Source organism: Micropterus dolomieu, linkage group LG20 (genome assembly GCF_021292245.1).
Source record: "Micropterus dolomieu isolate WLL.071019.BEF.003 ecotype Adirondacks linkage group LG20, ASM2129224v1, whole genome shotgun sequence".
Classification (NCBI taxonomy): domain Eukaryota; kingdom Metazoa; phylum Chordata; class Actinopteri; order Centrarchiformes; family Centrarchidae; genus Micropterus; species Micropterus dolomieu.
The window spans coordinates 34,426,392-34,453,377 of record NC_060169.1 but is presented as its reverse complement, the minus strand read 5'-3'; the positions used below and the strand labels follow the sequence as shown (position 1 = coordinate 34,453,377).

The 26,986-nt window shown below is 41.1% G+C and overlaps 1 protein-coding gene across 10 annotated transcripts in view; it reads right to left on the bottom strand.

Moving 5' to 3' along the window:
- Positions 1-26,986, bottom strand: part of mtss1lb (MTSS I-BAR domain containing 2b) — a 771,894-nt gene that overhangs the window by 29,829 nt on the left and 715,079 nt on the right. Inside the window, exon 1 of one of the 10 annotated variants that reach the window (XM_046032160.1) lies at positions 23,970-23,988. The exons of 6 other annotated variants lie outside the window; for them this stretch is intronic. Coding sequence is in view for 1 of the 4 variants with exons in the window: in XM_046032157.1 (XP_045888113.1) it covers positions 1,447-1,525 (79 nt within the window). In the remaining 3 variants the exon portion in view is untranslated. Of the gene's footprint in view, positions 1-1,446; positions 1,558-15,279; positions 15,299-23,340; positions 23,554-23,969; positions 23,989-26,986 lie in introns of those variants that run through there. 3 more of the 10 variants (XM_046032159.1, XM_046032161.1, XM_046032157.1) reach the window with 3 other exon arrangements.

Genomic DNA, 26,986 nt, shown 5'->3' with positions numbered 1-26,986 from the left:
AAGTGAATCGTGGAACTGATGTGTGGAGAGTGTGAAGCAAAGTCACATAACTGATATAAAGAGGGTGTGTGATATTTTGTATAGAAAAAAACGAGGATTTGGAAAAAAATGAGAGAGGAAGAGATGGAATAGAGATGAGAGAGCATGAAGACGAGAAGGGTCGCCTTGCACATTTTAATGAGCTCTCTGCTGGCGAGAGAAGCATGGGACTGGAGTTACAGCCAAGTGTGTGTGTTTGTGTGTGTGTGTGTGTTTGATCTCTACGTTTATGATTGTCCCCTTCCTGTTTTTCTGTTATTACCATGCCTCTCAGACTCCATAGGAGACCAACTTTTAGGGGCAGCACAAAACACACACTACTCACATCTGGAATACAGCTACTGTGTGTGTATATGTGTGTGTAAATCAGTATTTATTTGCTTCCAATGCAAATCAAAATGTTTCAGCACTTTATACTTGAAGTTAAAGAGGCCTAGCAATGCCTAAAACCACACTTAAGCTTGATTCATACTTCTTCGTGAAATCTAAACGATAGCCTACGTCGTAGCCTGACGTGCACCCCCCCAAAAATGTAACTACATCTCGCGGCGCTGCGGACCGCAAGAACTGTGATTGGTCGGCTGGGTAGCCTCGTATTTCCTCCAAGAACACAGGAAGTGCTCCGTGGGTTGAAGTAAATTTTACTAGCGGCCAAACCAGCGGCTGTAACACTGTGGATCAATTTGTTTTAGTGTTACAACCCACGCTAAATGACTCGTTTCACTATCAGATTGTGATCCATTCGGTCAATAACATGTGAAAAGTCTATAAGAGCACATGTATCAATTTACCCCCATCCAAGTTAGCTGAGGGCTAAACAGGAAGTTAGCTTGTTCGGCCGGCAAAAGACAACCAGACACTGACGCACAAGTATAACCAAACAAGTGCGTAGCCTACGGCGTAGACTCGACACAGAAATATAAATCAAGCTTAGTCTGGCTTGTTGTTTTTTTGCAAAATGACCAAAACAAGTGGAATTGCATTTTTAATGTTTATTCAATGCTGTTTTATGTGTATGATGGTATTTTATTTCACAAAAAGGCAATATTCTACACTAAAAACTGATAAACTGATTTGGGAGTGGTGTTCAACATTTCACTCTCCAGGTTCTCTGAACTCTAAATGTATCTACAAAAATCCCCAGTAATTATCTATAGTGTATTTGTATTTTTTACAGTTTATTTTATTTAGTATCCCACAAAAAGCAAAGACAAAGCAAAAATATACAGCCAAACAGAGTCATACAACTTACATTTAAAGCAGTGTCTCTACTCAGTTTCCAATGGGGAATTAATGTTAAAGTCAAGTCCAAGGCAAAAGCGCAGTGCCTATTCAACATTTTTTTGCACTAGCAGCACAAAAATGCATTCATTTTATTGCAGTTTTTCTTTAAATAATAAAACATACCAGAATTCAGAGATAACTCCACTTTCTGTCTGGCTGTCTGTCCTGCAGAGAGCAGGAAAGACTCCCTCCTGTGAAACATGACTTTACTCTTTTGCCTTCCTCTTCCCCTCACTCGCTCTCCCTTTCCTGCTTTTGATCTGCTTCCTGGTTGCAAAGCTAAAATACATGTGTTAGTATGCATTTGTCTTTGATAGGGACCAACCCAGACAAGGTACTGGATAAAGAGCCTAAGTCCCTTCCCATGAGACCTTATTTCGGGAAAATGTAGAGTAGTCAATGGAGACAGACAACCATTTTTTTGATCACATTTGAATTGCGCCCTGAATTACAGATAATGTTTGTCAATTTAAAAGATCATTTTACAAGTCAAGAAAGTCTTGTTTGTTATAAAAGTATAACACTGTGAAAATATGTAATTAGAAAGCCCACAAACCCAAAAGTCACATATGTGATGTCACAACCTTTTCTCTCATTGACTGAAGCTAACTTTACTGAGCGTAGATGATGTGATGAATGGACCAGAAGTGGATGGATTAAACACATCATAGCTAAGTTACGTAGCTAGTAGCAAGCAGACAGCAAGGGTTAGCTAGCATTAACATGTTGGTGATGTATATTGTGTGAGACAAGAGATGTAGTTCATTGAGAGGTTTCACACAACACTAAATGTTACTTAACTGTTTTACAACAAACTGCAACTTACTTGACGGACAGAATTAACTTTTAATGAACAAACATCGTATGTGTAATTCAGGGTACAGTTCAAATGGGATAAAATATGTGTCTCTGTTGTCTCTCGCTATTGGCTACTGTACATATTTTTTTCCAAAATAAGGTCCCATGGGGCGGAAGCAGAACAGATGAACTTAGGGTGCTAACCGTGTATGGTAGTTTCACAGATGTAGCATCATTCATGATTTTGTTTCATTTCTACAATGTATCTCATCCATCATGAGAAATGTGAAATGTAAAACCCTTAATTTCATTATGAAACACTAGGTATCAATTGTATATATGCAACAAAAGGTGCTGCTTAAGGTCACCAGAATTAGTGTCACACTGCCTGTCTGATCGGCCCAGTTTAGTTTAGGTCTCTGTATTTTTTGTTTATTGGTCTGTTCAGTATCTGTTATGTCTATGAAGATTCTCAGTCATCTAGGTCATAGTTATCCAACAAAGGTTAAAAGTTCTTCAGTTCTGAAGAAGTCCTTTGGATGAGGCACGAAACGTCTTCCAGTATCTTCAACCAAGTCCAGTTGCGCTTGACAGTATCTGTTATGTGTTTTGAGTTCCAGTTACATTCTTGCCTTGAGTTTTGACACTTATTAGTGTCTGTCTGTTTTCCCCTGCTGTCTCTCTGCCTGCCTGTCTGCTGTCTTTATTAGTATCACCTGTTTGTGCTCCCGCCCTCCTCGTTAGCCAGTGCTTACATGTGTGTGACTTCTGTTCAGCTGTTGCTGGTTCGTTGTATATTTGCCCACTGCCGTGTGTCTTGCCTGCCTGCCTGCCTGCCTGCCTGCCTGGTTTTTGGATTACCCTTTGTTGAACTCTGGACTCTGCCGTAGGTTCTGTGGGCTTAAATAAATACCCAGAAACTGTACCTGTTCTGCCTCTGTGTCCTGCGTTTGGATCGTAAAACCTGTTCCTGACGGCACACATGACAAATTGTGACAATTAGTTTGGCAGGAACTTTGTTCAAACCAAAAAAAGAGCCATCTTGAATATTAATATTACTGGAGTAGGGAAATACCAAACATTACACACTAAATAGTTACAGAAATACCATCACAAAGCCCTAACCAGGAGCTGAAACCAGAGAAGTCCCATCAGCCAGCTGGTCCTGAGCACAGCAATGCCAACTCAAGCAGACCAAAACAAATGATCAACAAGCAAAAGAAAAGTATATAAAATACTGGAAAGAAATGACCAAAACACAAAGTAAATTATGTAATTAGATAAGGCCCTAAAAAGAGAACTCACAGGCACTGGCAAATTACCTGAGCACAATAAATGTCCTAAAGTATGAAAAATGTTGCCAACATACAGACTGAGTGAACACAGCCTGGCCGTAGAAAAGTGTCGCCACAGACAGAGCTGGCTACCACAAGAGGAGAGACTCTGCTTCCAGTGTGACAGGGGACAGGTAGAGACAGAGCTGCACTTTCTAACCTAACGGCGTAAATATAAAACACTAAGAGAAAAACATTTCCCAAATATACACTAAATTCAAATTTAAATCAGAAACTCCTCTATTTACTGGGAGAAATGACAGAATGCCAAATCATGGCAGCAAAATATTTCTCATGACATGAACTGAGGACAACCAGTGGAAACTCAAAAGACTGACAAATCAACTAAATCATTCTACTGTAATTTTATTATATTTTTAGTAATTCATTTATTAATTAATATAGTTTATTTCTGTTTAACATTTATAACATAATATACATAATATAGAATTGCTTCTATATTAATATAGATTGTATATTGTCTGCTATGTAACGGAAGGAAGGAGTTATTAACTCATTTTCACTCTATAACCTGTTATATTGTGACAAAATAAATCTACCAACCTAATTGTTCCTTGGAAAAATGCTAGTGCTTGTCAAAAAGGGTATACCAAACACACAAACAGTATGCTGTCACTCACTCATACACACACACACACACACAGTAACCTCACTGTGAAAAGTAGAGAAGGGCTTAGAGCAGAGGGGGTGGGAACAGGAACAGATAAACCACACACACACAGACACACACACACACACACACAAACACCATATTGGAAATAATTAGTTACATAACAAAATGATCAAGATTACAGTACATGTACAACGACAGTCCAGCAGCCATTCAACTTAGAGGAGGATATACAAGAAACTTTTCTAATTGCTTTTTTTAAGTCTTAAAAGTTAAAAAGACTTTGGAGAGATTTTTCCATCAAATAATCATTTAATACTCTGTCCCTTCAGTACAGAAGCAGGACTGCCCAGACCCCACCATAATATGCTGGGGCGATTACAGGTACTTTGTAACTGTAACTGTAATCATACACACATATGTGCCATCGTATACTGTTGCCTTCCCGGAGAATATCAATGAGCCTCATTACACAGTCTGCTCTCTAATGATAACAAGCTTTCTCTCTATCTTTTTTCTCTCTCTCTTTCTTTGCCTGGGGCATCTCTGGCCTTCCCAGCGGTGCATCTCCATGGCAACTATTATCTATAATCTTGCAGAGGGAATTGTCAGCCTCTGGATCTCCATTTGCTGCGCAATGCAAGCACACATGCGACTGGAAAAACCAATGGTAGGGATGACTAGATGCCCATTTGACTTTGGCTAAATGCATCCAGCATGTGTGTGTGTGTGTGTTTGTAGTTGCTGTGTATGCCTAGTCCTCTTTTTTATGTCACATCAGGTGATGGGCAGAAAGTCAATAGTCAAAAGGTCAAGTACAGTCATGTTTTCTAGGTTAGGTAAGGTGATAGCTCACAGTTTAGACATCTGCTTTGTCATGCTGTTTAACCTAAAGTTAGAGTCACACTAGCTAAGTCCTGTCTCCTATTTACTTTAGTTAAACTCTCAGGTCTGTGTTCACCTACATATCGATCAATCCAAAAAGTGAGTGGTGAGTTGTGTTTGGAGATGAAGCAGTCATTATTCTAGCAGTGTGTGATACTCTGTTTTGTACAACCTTAATATATAATACAAACAGCAACATTGCTCTTGTACATTTTCTATTTATATTGAAATTGCTGATCCCCACTGGGTCCCAATGTGCCCTTGGCTAGAATGTCATCCCCCTTGAGGACATAATAGGGTGCTGCCCTATTAAGGTGAAATGTGAGGGTAAAATCAGGGTTTATGCTGTTAAAAATATGTGAATTCATAACTAGACAGACAGCAACATTATTGAAACCTGGAGCCTGGAGGAGCAGTCACAATGTCCCACAAACCATATGACCAATGCAGGGGCACTGGCCCAGATATCAGAAATGGGGAGATGTGAAGATCTGTGTGTGTGTGTGTGTGTGTGTGTGTGTGTGTGTGTGTTAAGTGGATAGATATTATCCAATAAACACACACACACTCACTGACCAACACCATAACAATCAAATACTGGCAATAAGGCAGTGTTTAAAAGTAGGTGGACGAGAAAAAGAAGAATGGAAGGAGGAAAACAATATTAGACTAATGATGTAGTAGGTGATATTAAAAAGGGTAAGGAACATGGAGTCATGGGTGACGGTGCTTTTGTGTCAGGGGTGGCATAACAAGGAGGGAGGGTTAATGCCAGAGCAGGTGAGGCTACGGTTGCCAAGGTTACAGACATCTGCACCACACGCCCATCTATTCCCCTGACACCAACATCTCTGCGGTGACACGGCAACAATAAGAAGATGGGAGAGAGTTAGACCAAAAGAAAGCCAGGCAGGGGAGAGACAAAGAGTTGCAAAGAAGGAGGTGATGAGGAGACAGATTAAAGAGTCAGAGCCAGAGAAACTGCAGTAGTAGCAGCGCCAGATAAAGCAGAATAATTCATGAGGCCTAGATTCTCCTCTCACTATGAAACCAAGTTAGAGCTTGTGCTTCCCAGACAACCAGGCAGCCAGTCACCCAGACCAAAACAAGCCATCCGCCTCTGATACAACAGCATCAACACACACTGAAATGTATTCCAGGCTATCCTGTGCAGCAAACCTCATATACCGCATGCTAAAGGAATGCATTACAGCATGAAACATTATACTTACAATAAGCCACAGGAGGCAGTGGTTTTGGAAGGGTTTTGACTGAGGAGAAAACTAGTGGTAACAGTGTAAATGCTCATTGGGTTTACTAATTAATAATTTAACAATGTGATGAGCAAGAAATATTGTGATATTGGGAAGTGAGTTAATAACAAGATTAATATATATATATATATACACACTGAACAAAATTATAAACACAACACTTTTGTTTTTGCCCCCATTCATTATGAGCTGAACTCATAGATCTAAGACTTTCTCTATGTACACAAAAGATCTGTTTCTCTCAAATATTGTTCACAAATCTGTCAGATCATGCAGGTAACCTGGACCCTGTTGAAACACATCATAGCTTTGCAAGACTGCAACTGTTGTCGTGTGTTTCTACAGAATGTACATCAATTTTAAATGAGCTCACGGTGAGTCTGTTTACCTGTTTGGCATCTGCTTAGATCACAGGCAGGAGTGTTAAGGGTATGCTCAAAACAAACTAGTTGTGCACTCACACAGGAAGGCATACTGTGTGTTTTTAGTTGCTCTAGAATTTACTATACCATAATAATGGTATACCTCTGGAACGTATTTTGTGTTTTAAATAGAGCATTTAAAAGATAGCTGTTACCTCTGTTGAGCTCTATCAGTAAATAGTAGGAACATGTCTAAAAATCTCACACGGTTAATGGATTGTACACAGTCCATTGATCATGGACTGTGCCCTGTGACTTTTACTGTAGATCACCACATCTGCCAAGTACAGCAAACAATTTTCCTACCTTTTTAAACTGTTTTTACCCATTTGCCTTTCATTTTAAAGATGATGGATTGTTAAGGTGAAGTGCCCTGATTTAACCAGACTCAAACTGGCCATTTTGTAAACCAAAATCCAGCCAAGTTGTCCTGTCAGTCAGATATCCTTCCAGGCATCAGAAATTGATATGCATACACACACACACACACACACACACACACACACACACACACACACACACCACAACCATAGACTGTATAAAAAACCACAACATGCCAGCTTTGACCTCTGACATCCTCCCTGGACCCATGACGTCAGAAGGTCATGGTGAGGTCATTTCCTGTCAAAACACATCTCTCCACCATAGCTGCTATTGTCATGGTCAGCATGGTGGGATGTTGCCAATGACAGCTGAGCTGACACACACTATCAAGGAAAAAAAAAACCAAAAAGGTCAGAAAAGAAATGAGCTGTTTCCCTACAACAGATTTTTATTTTCTTTTAAATTCACACATTTCACACAAAATGAGCGTTCCTGTTTGCCCTGTCTAATTTTCCCAGACGGTCATGTAAAATTGTATCATTTGTTTGCCTATCTAGCATCAGCTCTTTAATGCCACTGCTGCTTATCAGACACTGTCCTCAGCGACCCATCCCGCTGGAGAATGTGACCTAGATGAGTGTCCGCTGTGATAAACCTAAACGGTCAATGTTCTGGTCCAGTCTGGCTGATTTCCACGGCCAGTCAGCACCGTCCCCAGTTGCCTTGAACAGCACACGGCATTAACAAATTATTATGAAGTGGTGTGGCCACAATAAAAAGAACGAGAATCTCTTCATCTGTCTAATCTATTTTTATCCATGAGGTGAAATCATTAAGCACGCTGTGTATAGTGGCTATCTTAATTGTTCATAATTGTAAACTTCAACTAAACTTACTTCTGTTATCATAACCACATTGTATGAACGACGTAAGACAGTTTTACGCGTTGAGTTGGCCTGGAGAGAACCAACGACGCTAAAACAACCGTGTTGCTCCGCCGTCCACACTCGTTTATTGTTTTTTCTTACCGCTTCCTTCAAACTTCAAAATAAGAGTTCCAATACAGAAGTTGCACCGAAGTACCAAAATAAACACAAGAATGACAGAGTACCAAATGTTATAACATAAACAAACTTGCTACTAACAAATGGCGCTTACACTGTGTGTTCAGTCTACTGGGATCACCTGCTGCTTTCACAAAATAGATAGAAAACGTACTAGATTTATGACACCTTACTGATTTCACATATCAAATTAGTTTCAGTCATGGAGAGGAAGAGACAGACCATGTGAGTTGTACATTCACTCTCTTGATAATGTCGTCTGATGTCTGGATTGACAGAAAACACAGCACTCGACAGGTCAGAACTACTTATTTTGAGTAGAAATCCAGTCACATTCTTGGTGGTTCACAAAAGTAAATGAAATTCATACATGGAATGAAGCTAAACTTAAAATGCTTGTGTAATGTAAAAGATGTGTTTAACTACATCGCAGCATAAGGACAGACCTGAAAGTGAGGAACCTACCTTGACCAAAGGTTTTTAGACACTTTCTGTTGGTCTAATAAAAGCTGAGCCAAAAAGGTCTAGTCAGTCTTAATGTACTATACCTTAGAATGAGCTAGTAAATTGTGAATTAATAATAGCTTATTATATACTGTATGATAATTTGATTTCCAAGCTTATTCTCATGTAATGTAATTGACCCTTCCTTTCTCTTTCCTCAACAAAATAAACATCTTCAAAAATAAAATCAAAAAAATAAGTCCAAATTCGTGAATGATTCAAGTGATAGTTAATCAAACATTTATTGAATATTTATTGAACATTTGTTATATTGCTATTGAAAGAAATTATATCGCGAAATTATTGTTATTGTCTTATTGTCCAGGCTTGTGCTTTGTGTCTTTGTGTTATAATGTTACATTTTTGTTGTCATTGATTCAGAAAGATGTTTACTGATCATGATACATCTTCTCAATGTATTATCCAAAAAATGTCAAATATAATTAAATGCATTCATTTTGCAATTTAATATACATATACTGTGAGAATATTTTATCCATATCACCAGCTCTTATGGAAGTGGCATGACAATAACAAATTGATTAACAAATAAGCAGAATGATAACCCCAATGAGGAGGGAACCTACTGTATGTTAAGATAAAAGTCACCTTGATCACAGAGACAGGAGGAATGATGTGCCTCTGTGTAGGACATAAAGAGGTCAAAGGTAAGAGCCAGATGCTTCAGCTCAAAAGCAATTGGAGATGCCTGACTATGTGTGCATGTGCATTGTTGTTCTACAGATATAAGCATGTTAAAGTCTGCCAGCTATATGTGTTCGTTTTCTATCGTAGTCCTGCTCTCTCCTTTCCTCTCTGTCTCTCTTTAATACACACCAATTCATCTCCAAGGGAGAGATGTGCTGCTTTCCTGTCATGTGGGAATAACCATCCAAACAATCTGACAGCTCAAAGCACTGACTTGAAAGTGTAGAAGCATAAAACAGCATAATAGGAGTTTTCTGTATACTCTTGCAGCACAGCACTCACACAGGCTACAGCTTAACCTATATCCACTTACTGTGAGATACACTGTTTTTTAACATCACCTCAATGCCAAGAAACGTTTTCTGCGGCGACGTTTTAAGAGCTGACAAAATGATCAATTTGATGTTGTTCATGTGTTCATGTGGTGTCTTCTGTATGGGATAAATGTCATTTCCATCACTTTCAAGAAAACCCCACTATTCCAGGATTACCAGTTAGAGAACAACATTAACATCATAGAGGAAGCCCGCTGCCGGACAACTTCCTCACTCCCAAACACACAAAAGCCCAGCGGCTTGGACCCATTAAGATGCAGGATACTGTAGAATAGCGAGTGTTCTAGTGTAATGGTTTAGAGTGGAGTCAGCTGGGCCTGGGAAAGCATGCACACTCTGGCTTTGATTACAGAGGCTTTAAATCTGTCTTACACACACAAAGACACACACGCATATACAAACTGAAATAGAGATACACACTCTTTCCCCAGAGACCAACACAGGGCTGAACTACAGGCTTCCAGACAAGACATATTTACTCAAAAATGGGGGTTGTTGGCAAAGGATAGTTTCTGCTGCTAAAAATAACAGCACAGAAAGTGAAACCGGCCAGGCCAGCTTCCACTGTCATTACACAATAAACTGTTGAAAGACGGAAAAAGAGAGGAAGGAAAAAAAAGCAGGAAAAAATTAAATGTTCAGAGGGACTTAAAAGGTTTTGCCCTGGATCTATCTCTCTGTCTATGTTTACCAGTAAGGAGAGAAATGTGTGTTGTAAAAGGCAAGCTGGTAGATAAGACTGCTATATAAACAATTCTGCCCTGATCTTACCTTTTGAAGCATCTAACCGTGAATACAAATCATAGGCTACTGGGAAGTCCGGCCGTTTGTTCTACCAGAGTGAAATCATGTCTGTGTCATTGATGAGGTGCTGTAAACTGCACAAAATGTGGTAAAAATGTGTCAGACAAGTCAAAACAATTACTAAATACATCAATAAATAATTCTGTTAGCCAGCTAGCTGACTTTGTTAGCATGTAATCCTGATTTAGCTGTTGCAAGGATATAGGTACTGTTTACTTTATGCAGTACAGTATACAGATGATTAACGTTATGTGCACTAAGCAGTGTAGTTTTGTGGCAAAATATAGCTTAAGCTAAGTAGCTAGCTAAAACAGTGTGTTTAGCTAGTTAACAACACAGACCTTGCTCCACTCATGTCAAAACACACACACACACACACACACACACACCTTGGACCAGTCACTACCCAGGACATGCATAAACACAGCCATCTCATTATAGGCATTAAGAACACTGGACGTGTGATGTGGGAAATGGAAAATGTTGTGAGGGTAAAAACAGAGAATAGATAAATGACTAGGCAACATGTGTGCCAAGACCACAATTATAGATGTAATCAGTTGTCTGATAACCTTTTACTACATTGCAAGTTTCTGGGCTCCATGTGTGTGACTCTGTTAATCCACAACATTTATACAGAAGGATGTCAATATGTCAACATTAGCTACAAACTGCACTAATTATGTTTATTCAAAAGAAAGACTGAGTGTTCTTGAGAAAGAAACTGAATCCCTACCAGCTCCAGGGTCAATGACCTTACTAACGCGTTTAAAAACATTCTATCTTTCATCATAGAAAAGCAATATCACAACATCATCATATAGCACATTACTGTTTTAAGTTCCCATTACTCCAGCAACCTAACACTGAACTAGAATCAATGAAAAGAAGAATCAATGGAAAATACATTTGTGCACCTGAGCAACCGGATATTGATCTGACATCTTTCCTCTCATCAATAAATGTTTGATGTTTGAATTTGACTTTGAGGTCTGTCAGTCCTACAGTACATCATTTTATACAGTATCCTCATTGTAATCCCAGGGCAACATCCTAAAATTCTACACCCAGACCTGAAATTCTTCTTCACTGATCACAATCTGATACGAATTCTGAACAGTAAACACGCCGGTTTAAACAAAGCCGCTGTTGATGCCAGTGTAAGTGGTAATGCTTCTCTCAAAACTGGCTGTTGAGAGGCAGATTTTCTGAGCTGTCTGCACTTGCAACAGTTTATTAAGGATCAAACATTTATGCACAAGGAACAGAGGGTTAACACTGGAGACATGTCAAGTGTTCTTAACAATACACTGTTGATGTATCTGTCAAATGAGTCATGCAGTCCAGTCCAGAGTCTTGTTTTTTTTACTTTAAATAACAAAAACCAAAAACATTTTGCCAATAGGGTGAGATAATTTGGCTTGTTCTCTGCACAGTTAGAAAATCTCCAAATATGGTCTTGAAACAAGGACTCATTCATTGTATTTGTATCTGAATGAGCCCCCTCTATGGGCCACATATCTTCAAGAAAATAGCATTTAAGGAATAGCTCAGGACAGTATCGTCATCTCGTGTATCTGTACAGTATATGAAGCTTAGTAGAAGGAAGACTGTCTTCATTCCTACTCTATTTATTTACATTCTCTCTCTCAATTTTCAATTACATTTTTCTATTTCAAAATGGCTCTGTTGGCATGAAAGAATAATGTTCATATTGCCAAAACAACAGCATAACAATACATTAAAAGAAAATAAAATAAAAAAACAAACAATATAACAACTATATATGTATATATACTGTATATCAACTCAATCAGCTGAGGGTGTTCATTCTTTCAGTTAAACCAATCAGATCTTGCCACAACCTCTGTGAGCCAATTGTATTGTTACTGTCAAACTTTAAAACTGTTCCTTACTCTTCTGCTGTCAGGTGTCATTTCAGTGTCAGATCAATGCATCCCGACCTCCACCCCATTCACTTCCACTTCTCATCACATCCAGCACCCATGGGTCTTTCCACTGAGATCATCAGTGTCCCACTCTTAATCACATCTATGCAGATCTTCAGCCACCTCCACCAGCATCTATACTCCATCAGGGGGATATTCCTGCTGTTACCTATCAAATTTACTATTTTGACCTGAAATCGTGTGTTCTTGTCAAACAATGTTTTATTAAGAAATACCTGTCCACAGGGCGGTTAGGGGTCAAGAAATAAACTCTGGAGCTGGTAGGGAATCAGTGTCTTGCTCAAGGACACTCGCAAGGTGGATACTTGGTAAAATGAGAGCTATAATCAGGCTCTTCCAACAAAAAAAAGTTTGTTAGACAGCAATGTGGGAATGGTCAAGATTCAGCAGTCAAGTAAACTTGTATTTCTTAACACTAACAGAAAAGCAACTAGGAAAGAAACTCTCTCTCACATGCACACATTACATGAGGCACTTGCTTGTCATGGCTTCCTTGCACGTTGGTTTGCATGTAGTGCACATACAGAGGCTTGAAAACATGACTAACGTCCATGATCATGCATTTCGTGGACAGGTTTGGAATTCACTGCTCATCCACCCTTAATGTCACCAAACGCACGCCACACGGAGCACATATGCATATCTCCCTACACACCGAGTGAAACATCCAAATTCACATATGCATGCCTCGTAGGAACACAAATTCTCGCACAGTCTTAACCCCTTGATGCCGATTGTCGCGAATTCGCATCATACCTCTTCCTTGCAGACTGCAAGCCAAGATAGCACATGGATTCCCCCAATGCCTGTTGGTGCATATTTGATACGAACCCAGGAACCTTTTGCAAGCACTGGTTTCTCGTTTATGCCTGTTGTCGCTAATTTGCATCATACCTACACATACCTGAATTTATATCTTTTCTATGTTCTACAGACAAATTAACAATCTTCACTTAATTTAACATCAGCTTGAAAGCAAATGAAAACAAAAATATTTTTTTTAATTTTATTTTTTTTTGTAAATAAATTCAGGCGTTAAGGGGTTAAGAGCATTCACACGTTAACATTCACAATGGTAACCATGCATTTTGCACATGGTATGTAACATGCAGCACACATTGAGGCATTGTATGAATTGGTTAGGGGCAAAAGAGGTGGTTTGGGCACCTGGTTGTGTCAGGATAGCAGAAAGAGGATTACACACACACACACACACACACACACACACACACACACACACATACATGCTTCTGAAGGGATATTAACCCCTACTGTAATTAAATGAATCTTAGGCTAATACATCTCTCCATGTCTAACAAAGTAAAACACACACACATTTACATAAACACGTTGATAGGAACTACTATGTGCCGTTGATTACAGCAACCATCATATGTTATTTGGATGAATGTTTATTTTCAATCTACCACATATTGTGGGAGTTTCTGTAAAGCCCTTTTGTGGCAAAACTGTGATTTTTTGCTTCTTTTCATTCAGTTCATTTTATCATGTGGTTTCCAGCAATCACGGTTGTCGTGATGCTGTTTCAGTGGCTTAGCCTTTCTGAAAAGACATACTAATGAAACAGGCATGTACATATAGCGTATTGGCATAACCAGTAAGAGCTGTGCTGTCAGACCACAGTTAGGGTTGGCTGTGCTGAGTCACACACTGCAGTGGTCTAAATATAGCATTGTGGGTAATGTAGTCTAGGCATCATGCATGCTCCTCTGCCTCTTTGCGCACTCCTGACCCCCACAGATAAAGCATTACAGAGAACTGGCTTGGAGGAAAATTAGCAGAATGAGAAAACGATGGGTCACGACTCCTCAAGTAACGCTGATCATTAAACATACTCAAGCACATACAGCAAAGTCAGGGAAACATCAAATAAGCTCCCTCTGTCCCTCTCACTAATTCACACATACACCCTCTACACACACACACACACACACACACACAGTCAGGGGGTGACAGGGTGTCTCTGAGAACACTTTAGTTTGAGCAGACTGGCTGGCAGGAGGTCAGGTAGCTGTGGGAAACCCTGTTCTGCTGTTACTGCTAATGTCTCTCTCTCACTGAGTCTCTCTCTAACAATGTTTCCTCCAGCTTCCAGTGACTTTCAAGAGAACTGTTGACATACCACAACAAATAACCAGTAAATGAGGAGAATCCTCGTCAGCTGGTTGAAGTGCATGAACAGCTTCCTTGTGCACAGAATACGTCTCTCAGAGACTTCGCAGAAATACACATTGTCAATATTAGAATTGTGTGATAAAACATTTAAACATTTTTTTTTTGCTTTCAACTGTGTCTCACAAGATGACCTTCAGTTGAGATTTTTTGTCACACAAGGTCAGAAATGAAATTAATCCAAAAATATTACAACTGTTATTGCAATAATAACATACAAAAAGTGTGTGGAGGAATATGGGGTTAGACAGAGAGTCCCAAAACATAACACACTGGCATCTGTGTGTGCCACTGTTACCATGGAAACACAACCAGTGGCAGAGCCTCAGAGCAGACAGACAGGGAAGAAGGGAAAAAATATGAATTGTGAGGATGAAGTATGCACATCTACCTGTGCGCAAATAGACATATGTGTGCATCATGAAGGACAAATGGAAGCAGCAATTTGGCACATACAAAAAATACTGTACCTAAATATGGCAAAGGCAGGAAGGTTTAAAACATGCCAAAACATGTCTATAGATGCTACTTCTGTAACTTCGGGGCTTTGAGGAGGAACCTTGAGGCAGTTTAGTGCTATCAGAACAACTAGACTCATTATAAACTGATTTATCAAGCAAAAATGCACTTTGTAATGTGAACTATGTAGTTTTATTTCCCTTGCAATTGTCACAACAAAAGATAAAATGATTGCTGCAGTGAACCATCACCTTATCATGGTGGAGAGGTTTGCGTGCCCCGGTGAGCCTGGAGGCTGTGTTGTCTGGAGCCTAGTGATCCTGGTAGGGTCCCAAGGCAAAGTGGTTCCAGGTGAGGGGCCAGACTGAGAATGGTTGGAAACTACGATGAAGAAGAGCAGAGACCCTGCCAGGAGGAAGCCCGGGGCCCCCATCTTGAGCCAGGCACAGCCTGACAAAGCAACGTGGCACCCCCCTCTCCATCCTTTGGACCCACCATCCATCGGAAGATCCGCAGGGGTTGGGTGCAGTGCCACACAGGTGGCAGTGAAGGTCACGGGCCTCGACAGACCAGACTTGGAACGTCACCTCTCTGTGGGGGAAGGAGCTGGAACTTGTGTGGGAGATGGAGCGCTACCAGTTAGATCTGGTGGGGCTGACCTTCACGCACAGTCTCGGTTCTGGAACTGTACTCCTTGATAGGGAATTGACTCTATTCTTCTCTGGAGTTGCTAAAGGTGTGAGGTGCCAGGCAGTGGGGGATATGTGGGGATACTCACACCCGCTCAGGTCCCCGGCTTGTGGAACACCATGTTCGAACATAAGGATATTCATAAGTGTACGTGGTACCAGCACCAACACCCTAGGCTGAAGATCGATGATCGATTTTGTAATCATTTCATCTGATTTGAGGCCGCATGTTTCGGACACTCGGGTGAAGAGAGGGGCGGAGCTGTCAACTGATCACCATCTGACCCAACTGGTGAGTTGGGTCAGGGGGTGGGGGAAGGCTCTGGACAGACCCGGTAAGCCCAAACGGGGCAGAGCTAGAGGCTGATGGGGGTTTCTCATCAATTTCCCTGGAGGAAGTCACTGAGGTAGTCAAACAACTCCACAGTGGCAAAGCTCCAGGGACTGATGAGGTCCACCCAGAAATGCTAAAAGCTTTTGGTGTGGAGGGGCTGTCTTGGATGACACGTCTCTTTAACATTGCGTGGAAGTCGGGTACAGTGCCAAGGAGTGGCAGACTGGGGTGGTGGTTCCCCTGTTCAAAAAGGGGGACCAGAGAGTGTGTGCCAATTACAGGGGTATCACACTTCTCAGCCTCCCCGGTAAAGTCTACTCCAGGGTGCTGGAACGGAGGGTTCGGCCGATAGTCCCGGTCGTGGAACAACTGACCAGCTCTTTACGATCACAAGGATCCTGGAGTGGACTTGGCAGTATGCCCATCCAGTCTACATGTGCTTTGTAGATCTGGAGAAGGCGTATGACTGGGTCCCCCGGGAGGACAGGATATCGAGGCGTAGTCGTGGCGAGGAGGGGCTGCAGTTCGGTGGGCTTGGGATCTCGTCACTGCTTTTTGTGGATGATGTGGTCTTGTTGGCATCATCAGTTTGTGACCTTCAGCTCTCACTTGATCGGTTCGCAGCAGAGTGTGAATCGGTTGGGATGAGGATTAGCACCTCTAAATCTGTGGCCATGGTTCTCAGCAGGAAACCGGTGGAGTGCCAACTCCAGGTAGGGAATGAGTCTTTACCCCAAGTGAAGGAGTTCAACTATCTTGGGTTCACGAGTGAGGGGAGATTGAAGCAGGAGATTGGCCGGAGGTATTGCACTCGCTTTACCACACCGTTGTGACGAAAAGAGAGCTGAGCCGCAAGGCAAAGCTCTCGATCTACCGGTCAATTTTCCTACCCTCACCTATGGTCATGAAGGCTGGGTCATGACCGAAAGAACGAGATCGCGGGTACAAGCGGCCGAAATGGGTTTCCTCAGGCAGGTGGCTGGTGTCTCCCTTAGAGATAGGGTGAGAAGCTTGGCCATCCACGAGGAGCTCAGAGTAGAGCCGCTGCTCCTTTGCGTTGAAAGGAGCCAGTTGAGGTGGTTTGGGCATCTGGTAAGGATGCCTCCTGGACGCCTCCCTAGGGAGGTATCCCAGGCATATCCAGCTGGGAGGAGGCCTCGGAGAAGACCCAGGACTAGGTGGAAATATATATCTATATATATATAGATATGTATATCTCCACACAGGCCTGGGAACGCCTCGGGATCCCCCAGTCAGAGCTGGTTAATGTGGCTCGGGAAAGAGAGGTTTGGGGTCCCCTGCTGGAGCTGCTGCCCCCGCGACCCGACCCCGGATAAATATGTGTGGGCTCTCTTATGTTCTTACTTCTAACCAACCAGAAGACGACTACTACTACCACTTGTTCTTTCTTCTCTGAAGAATAGTTTGCCCTTTTGGACTAGCAAACTGTAGAAACATGGCGACTTCCATGTAAGGGGACCCGCAGTGTATATGGATAGAAATGGCTCATTCTAAGGTAATAAAATTTTAAAAAGATAAATTATGTAAGGTCTTTGTACACCAAACAGTTATGTATATTTTATTGCATTTCTGCCACTAGATCCTTCTAAATATCACACACTGGACCTTTAATTCAAGAGTTAGATTTAGAAATATTCTGGCTCCCTGCCTCTCTGATGCCTGAGCTCCCACTTACTCCTCTCCCACTTGATGCCTCTCCTGTCCTTGCCTTAACCCATTGTGTCTTCAACGTCCCTGGAGTCAAAGTCCTGGTCCGTTACCTGCTCACCCTGCTACGGTTCTGATGCACATTACAGCTCTGCTCACAGACAGCATTCCCTGCTTGGTGAGTACCCCAGGCCTGAAAGACCTCCTCCAGTGTTCCAAAGTACACCAACACTCCCCTGGTGCTCCATGCTCCCAGTCTGGGCAGAGTCAGCTACTACCTATTAGGACCACTACCAACAGCACGGCTAACTGAGCTAACTAGCTAACGGTCCCTACAGTTAGCAGCAGTTAGCAGTTACTCTGGTGATATGCTGCCCCCTATTTGTTTGGAGTATGAGACAACAATCGACGGGTGGCCAAAGTAATTTTCAATTGTTAGATTAGGCTTGTAGTTTTGATCATAACAGTCAGGGTTTACAGAATAATGTAGTCCGAAGTAGTCAAGGGAGGGTCCTCAGAAGGATAGCAGTACAAGTTTGTCTGTGTGTGTGTACAGCTGAGCCAGCAGCAGCCACGCCAGTTATCACGCCTGGCTGACGGCTGTTAATGCTGCGGATTAACACCTACCTCTCACTAACTCTGAACACACACACACACACACACACACACACACACACACACACACACACACACACACACCAATATACCCCGTTCTCCTTAAGTGCTGCAAGTGTTGCTTTAATATTTTGACAAATTCAGTAAGAAGCTACTCAGTCTTAAACATTAAAACACAAGAAAACTTTCTGAAAACACAAATCTAAATAAATTTTACACTGCAGAAAAGAGCACATTTAGGAAATATATCACTGACCACCCACCATAACACGAACAGATACACACCACTCCTCACTCCAGCCTCTTGTCTCATTAAACAGGACTTGGCCTTAGAGCAGCGAGACTCACTGAGCTCAGCTTCCCATGCTGATAGAGTGAGTGCACTGCGTATGTGTGTGTGTGCAACAGAGCGTGTGTTGTGTTGTTGACCTCTAGGACAATGCTGCACTGTGACATCAGGAAATGTCCTTAGAGAGCTGCCACAGACAGAGAGAGGGATGGAGGGAACGAGGAGGGCAATGGAGGAATAGGAATGACGGGAGGCAGGATTTGATGGCAGAAATGTGTTAGGAAGTCAAAGAGGGCAGAGGGGAACAAGTGAAGAGAGAAGAGGAGAGCAGCATTTGGGGTGAGTGATGAGGGTAGAGGAAGCACTGAAGAGTTGGATGAGTGAGAGAAAAGAGAGGGAGAGAGAGAGAGGGACGGCAGTAGGTTGGGAAATAGATGCACACTGTGGCTGAGGCTTAATTAAAGACAATAATGTTGTTTTTAGTAGCCCTCCACAACAGCAAGGCTCTCAGCCATGGCCTACTTACAGATGGAAAAGAGGGTGGGAAAGAAAGAAAGAATTAAGGAGTTGTAAACTCTTCTTATCAACACCAAACCCAAACCTCTATACATTATCTAAATACTTGATCAATAGAGTTCAATTTGATGACTGCAAAGTAGCAGTCAAACCAGACTGATATGACTCATTATGTGCTTTTTAAGAATTACTAATACACAAATGCATTATACAATAAAGGACAATTCCTGTTTACTGCAATTTGCATCTTTGAAGTTTTGGCCATAGATTAATCATTTTTATTAATTATTAAGTGCTAAACCTTCCTTCAGGATTTAATGCTTTGATTTCCTTTCTTATATAAAATAAGATTTTTTTTATGGATCCCCAGAGGGGAAATTTGGTTTGTTGCAGCAGCACAAGGACACAAATTATGGACAAATAGACAACATAAAAAATAATAATGAGAAGTATATAAAGGTAAAGACAAAGCATGTGTGGGTAAACTGAATATCTTTGGATTTTGCACTGTTGGTCGAATAAAACAAGCTATCTTAAAGGGTATTTTTCATTTCATTTTATTTTTCTAATATGGTTAATCGATTGACTGAGGAAATAATCACCAGATGAATCTACAGTCCAATAATCATTAGTTAAGGCCCTATTCATTTTTTTACTCAAATGAACATCTCAAAAGCCTGCACTCCAACACATCTTGTCTATTTATGAAGGTGTAGTAAAAAAACAAACAGACATCATTGTTTAACAAGCAGTCAGCCTAAGGTTTGGATGTACTATGTACTGACCATGAACAGTTAGCATAGCCACTCGAAAACAAGCTAACAAAGAATTACTGGGATGTTTAATTGTGATGTAATTACTTAATTTATTTAAAATTGTAATCCCTTAAGGTGCGTTGAGAAAACCAAGTGCATTTCTGCCTTTCTTCATATGCTCACATTTGTTTATCCGCCCTAAGCAACCAATGTACCAACTGAACGTTAGCCGTGCACTTGCTAGCCAGGTCTCCACACCTTGTGAAGGAGATTCATAAAGCCCTGGGATGTGGGCAGATGTTTCACTTTGTATTTTATCTGAACACAGTTACACTACTTGTTACTGAATATGATTGTCAAATACTGTTTACAGCCCAACAGTGGCACTCACTTTCTGTTGTTTTTTTTACCTCTAAATGACATGGTTTAGATAATCTAAGTAACCTGATACTGAAACTTGTTTTCAACCTGTCTGATTCTCTGACTATCCCACTGGACATCTGGAAGAGACAAAGTCAGGGAAAGACATATAATTGTAATTATAGGTCATAATGTATTCAGTGGGGTCAGCAGATGACTTATCCTCATGCTAACCCAGTTATGTATAGTACAAAACTCCAGTTCAAACACTCTGGGTGCATGATCAACTGTTATCAGATCAAATGTATCTCCCGTTGACTGTGAATGGCATCTGTGAAATGCAATTAAGCCATCTTGCTCAGGTTTCTTCCCTCCTCTTGGCAACAACATAGCTATTTTTTCTCTGCCACCACTTCGCTCTCTTTCTCACACACTCACTCTCTTTCTCTCTTTCCTTGTTGCCTGGCAACCATGCTCGTAAATGTGATCTGTCTTGTCTGCGATTGGCTGAAGGGACAGCAGAGCCATGTCAGAGTCAGAGTGACAAAAGGGGGAGACACCCATGCATCATGCATCTCACACACGGGAGGTATAACCTTACAAATACCACACAACCGAAAGGCTAGAAACCTTTGGGAGTATAAACACTGTGCATGCTCTTCTAGGGCAATACCCACTGCCCTTTGCATGCCATTTCAACAGGCTGAACCATGCATGTCTTTATGTGCACGTGGGTGATCACAATTGCTTGGCATGCTTTGTGCTGTGACGATATGTTTAAACACATGCCAGAGAGCTAATATGAATGCATGTCAGAATTGCATGTGTAGGGGTGAGTGTCTGCGTGAGTAATGGTATTAACTAGCAGGTGGTCCTTGCAGGGGGGTGCCATGCTACTAGCTGAATAAGGGAAACCACTGTTGCTGAGTTGCATGTGTGTGTGTGTCTGTATGTACTATGTGTGTATTTAAGTGGCCTCACATTTGAGTGTTACCTCTTTTCCTCCCACCCAGGGAGTCATCAGTGCAGCATGGAGTGCTTTGCCAGGCAGCGAGCTAGTTAATGAGGGACTGTTACTAGCGATACTTTTTTATTATAGCCTACTGAATGAAGACACACACACACACACACACACACACACACACACAGCAGACCGCTTTGAACCAAAGGCAAATAAGCAGCAACTTTTGTTTCTTTTGTTGTGTTTAATTTGTTTTACCTCCTTTGGTAAAAAAGGCATGTTTACCCCATACTGTCTTACTTACCCCCCTCTGCAACACTCAGAGCACCTTCCCTTGTCTCTCTTTCTCTCTCACACACCAATTACTCTCTGGGCACTTGGCTCAGTAGCTAACTTATTTGAAAATAATTACAAATTAGAATTTGATTAATAATTATATATCCACATATTGTGTCAGCAACACCTGAGCACCATGTGTTGCAAGTGAGAGTGAGTGAAAACGAATTAGCATGAGAAGTCCAGACATTCAGCTAAAGTAACTGGTTGAAATAAGTGATGAACGAAAAGTCAAAATAGCTTGCTAAAAGTAAAAGATTACTTAGATTAGATTTATAAATTAGACGTAAGAGTAACAGAACATTTGAGCTAGTTAGCTAATGGATAAATGGTTAAAATAGCTAAAAGTAATGCATTAATGGTTGAAACATCCAGCTTCTGCTACAAGTGGTAACAGAATTTGCATTGACCAAACCCACGAAACACTGACAGTTAAATTGTTACAATGTCCACTTTATATGGTTAATGGTGTTTAAGTACAAAATGAATATGAAAATAAATAAATTTGGTGGATGGTGTTGATAAAGGGTTAATCTGACAGTGGGAGCCACTGGCTGATGCTCGTATCCAGAGCAACAGCACAGGCCTGCTGTTGAAAACTTCCTCACAATTGCCCCACAACAGTCCTCTGTCCGTTTTTGGTCTTTATTGCCTGCTACCCTCTCTCAAGCATGGATGTCTCTGTATTTTCATACAGTCATCTGAAACAATCCTCAACTGTTACACATTAACACATCATTTCTCCACACAGCGCCACTGTGCCTCAAATCTGCAGTTCTCTATTAACAGCAAATCAATGTGCTCTTCTTATTTGTGTCAAGTTTTAAATGTGCTGTGTATAGCAGGTTATAAACCGTTCTCAAATTAAAATTCCTACCTTGGCAAAATTACTGTGAACGCATGAGACCACAGTCGGGATCACTGGCAGCCTCTATGTCACACCAGTATTATTATCAGCAGTAGTGTTTCTCAAAATCAAGACCACATTTCCCATAAACTTCATTGCTTCCTGCCACCCCACCCCCCACCCCCAGCCATCTCTCTTCCTTTGGCCTCACTGAAGATAAACATTTTGGAAATGAGTTTTACAGCCTCTTTTCTCTCCTTTCCACCATCTGCAGTCAAGATAAACCTCAGCCCTCTTGCTGCCCACTTCTTGTTTAGTTTAAAAAAAAAATCTTGTAAAATTATGTACAGTTAGAGATCCTTTTCCATCATTAAGTGTATGGGGTGTAATGGAAAGCATCAAGATGTCAGAAAGTGTGCCTGTTTGGCCTTATCAGCTGGAAAACTACCAAGCTTTGGAGCAACGTGGCTCCATGTAATCTGATTTGGCATTCTTTGATTTGAGCTTCCTTACACACAAAGATGATGATGTTTTTACACTCCAAAAATGATGCTTTCCTAAAAACCTCTCAAGACTGGATACATTTGAAAATGCAATTCAAGCTGACATAGTAGACTGCACAATATAGGCGTTGTCATTGATTGTACTTATTAGTCAGATGACTGTGATCACTGATCTGGTTGGCATCACAGTACGTCTTGCTAACAGGTAGTATCATTGAGCCACTATCAAAACATTACTCGAAATGTAGTCAGTAGACATTTAGCTGTTTTCCTATTGCTTTGGCATTTGCGGGTGAACAGAGAACAATTAGTTTTTTTTTTAACACTGCCCTGATGAAGGATTAAACAAATTGTCATTTTTTAAGTATTTATGTATGTAAGTATGACCTCCTTAATACAGTAATAAATGCTTATTATAAACAATAAAGTTTCTCCTTACCTACAGTCTTTTGATCTTTGGGAGCACCTTAAGCTTGTTTGGGTTGACCACACAGTAAATGACTGACTACCTGGCTTCTGCATTTCATTTAAGTACTTAGAAGACAATCTGAAGATCTAAGTTATATTGCCTGTAAACAGTGTTGTCTGATTTCTCATTATTCTCATTTCATCCTTAAAAAACCCACAAGATCTCAGTTACCATTATCTTAAAGACGAACAGCAGAGGTTAGAGGAGTGATCATGTCCCGATGCACATCATTTGATGATGTATACTGTAATAGCTGGACAAGTGAAAGAAACTGCTAAGTGAGTGAACCCTCTTACGTGTCCTTACACATGCCTTTATAATGGTGAATATTAACTGTTAATTTGTTGTTATTGTTTGTTATTGTTTGAGTACACTTTTAGACATCTTCTGAACCTCAGGGTTGGGGTTAGAGGTTAGGTCCTGGTGCTAGCTTTCAGTGTGTGCACACAACTGCTATGTTAACTTCAAATTAATATGATTGAAAGCTAAAATCCTTGTGATTCGACCAATGCAAACCATTTCAAGATATAATCACCACAGCGGGTACAATCAGTGCCTCTGTCAGACCAACCAGTACAATCAAAATTGACACAACTCACCTATGAAGCCTCATTATAACCATAATAATTCCGATTTGAATGTAAACAACTATGATAGCTTGTATTCAAATTAGCCACAGAACTCTAACCTTTCGAGTGACACAGAATTCGATCCAATAGGACCTCATATGTTCCTTTCACAGCCTACAATAGCCAATGAGAGCCCGCGCTGTAAGGAAGGGCCAGTCCGCATTATTTCATGGGTAGGCCGAGCCAATTGCAAGCAATAGTGCAATTTCAGTAGCACTTACAGTGATTCTGACTTTTGGGTTAGACACCAGGGTGTTATCTTTCAGAAAGGCCCAAAACCATGCATATACTCCAAATGGTTCAAGAACTACATTCAATTTACTTTGGATATGCCTTGAATAGACGTTTTGCATGAATTTTACAGGAACGGCAAGAGGTTAATGTCCCTAAATTACATTTTTGCTAATGCGTGTGTGTGTGTGTGTGTGCATTAATAAGATTTATGATATTCTTTATGAATCTGGTATTCAGATGCAGGCAGGCAGCCTGGCAATAAAACCAACAGACATTCTGTACCATCTGTATCATCATCCTCATCTTCTCACACACACACTTAGTTGAGCTTTACTGCTGTTCCTAGTGTGTGCATAGTGTGAGTCCTGGGATCCACCCAGGTTTAACTGCTGCTGCTGCAGAGACAGAAAGATAGTTAGTATAGAGTTTAATATTAGTATTAACATGTGAATAAAGAGAGACACAGCAAAGGCTCTTCAGAACTGAAAGAGTCTAGAGCTCATCAGCAGCGTTGGTAACACACTTAAATCAAGCACACCTACACACACACACACACACACAGCTGAGGCCTCTGAGCGCTGACTATCCATGGTGCTGACTTAACTTTAAATAACGTTTCAAAAACGTGTCATTTATTTTTGTTCAAATGTCATATCCATTTGAGCAGCAGCTTGTTACATTCAAACCCACTAAAGTTATTTCAAACCAGAGGCGTCGTTCACAAAGTGAAGTAAAATAACTTCCATGCCACAAAAGCACCCTTTGACAAAAGTAGAAAGAGTCATTGGATGAGATAAATATCAAATTAGAGCCACTAAACATCTACTTCAAGGGTGCTGGGACAAATAAGAATAAATTAAAAGTATATGATCATGTTGCCAAGTGTTCAGTAGCTCACACATCATCAAATTGTCAGGTGGTCCTCGCCATGCAAGATATGCTGGACATCATTGCAGTGGAACATTACATGACTGAAGAGGAAGAGGGTGGTGACAGAAATTGGCAGATATAATCATGCAAAGAATGCACAGCAGATGACTAGTGTGGCACAAAGGAACAATTCTATAAAGATTTCCTGAACATATTTTTGCCTATGCAGGCCTGATCAAAGACGTCTTAAGGCATGTACAACCAGAGAGCATACTGTAGTCTGCGGTCCCTGTACTTTGGTTGCTTTACACATTGTCACATTGTCATATTGTCATATTAAACAACGCTCTGGGGTTGGTTGGAAAACTAAAGCCACCAAACCAACAAGATCTCACACCCCACACAACACACACACACACACACACACACGAAGGGCCTCCACCAACCCATATCAGGGAAGCAGGAGTGTTGTGTATACTGTGTATGCTATCGCACACTCCCACACACACACACACACACACACACACACACAGCCAGTTTGCCCTGGGGAAAGTGAATGTTTGGGCTTTAAGAGGGGAGTGGAGGGCACATCTGAAAGTGCACTCAACTTCACCCCACACCAGGGAATTAACACTTGTGCGTTTCCTCCTGTTAGATTTCACCAACTTGCTAAATCGCTCTCTCACACACACACTATCACAAACACAAGAAAAATCCTCTGTGCTGCCATTAGGAACCCAGCAGAAATCAAAGCCTGGCCATGATCAAAACCACTCGCACTTTTGAGGGATCCCATTGGCCACCTCGCACAGTATGTGATGCAACTCTGTTTAATATGTGTGCTGTGTTTTTAGCTAACATGCTGACAAAAACAATGCTAGCAGGCTGACGTTTAGCACGTATAATGTTTACCATGTTCATCATGTTTGTTTAGTGTGTTAGTATCAGTATAGGGCAAGTTACTTCCAAAATGTAATACATTATAGATTACAAGTTACTGTCATTTGAGAGTAATTAGTTATATTACAATATTATTGTCTCCGAATTGTAATTCATTACACTAATTTTGCGTTTCTTCTGAGTTACTTTTACTGCTATTTAATGTCCGCTATACACATGGACAGAATTAGACAATAGGGCAATGAACAGAGTGCAAAGGATGCAGGAGTAAAGTTATTATCATTATTATGTACATGTCAGAGGTGGATGAGATTTACAGGTATACATACATGCATACATGTACTCATGCACAGTGTGGAGCATAGTGTAAAGGATGCTGGAATGAATAAGTATTATGTGCAGGTGTTATGTACTTGAGATAGGTGGATTTGGTATACAGTATATACAATGTGACAGTATGAACAGCTCTGAAATGGTGAATAAATAATAAGTGGTAACCAGTAAACAGGTGGCTGATTAGAGACAGAGTTACTGGGTTATTGCACAGGAATTGTTCCTGACACTGGGAGTCAGAAGTCAGCTGTTCATCAGAGTGATTGCTTGTGGAAAGAAACTGCTTCTGTGTCTGTTGGTTTTGGCGTACAGTGCTCTGTAGCGCCTACCAGAGGGGAGGAGCTGGAACAGGTTGTGTCCGGGGTGAGATGGATCTGCAGTGATGTTTCCTGCCTGTTTCCTGACTCTGGAAATGTATAAGTCCTGAATGGAGGGCAGGTTGGCCCTGAAGATCTTTTCTGCAGTCCTGACTGTCCGTTGTAGTCTGTCTCTGTCCTTTTTGGTGGCAGATCCAAACCAGACAGTGATGGAGGTGCAGAGGACAGACTGGATGATGGCTGTGTAGAAGTGGATCAGCAGGTCCTTAGGCAGGTTGAGCTTCCTGAGCTGACGCAGGAAGTACATCCTCTGCTGGGCCTTCTTGATGATAG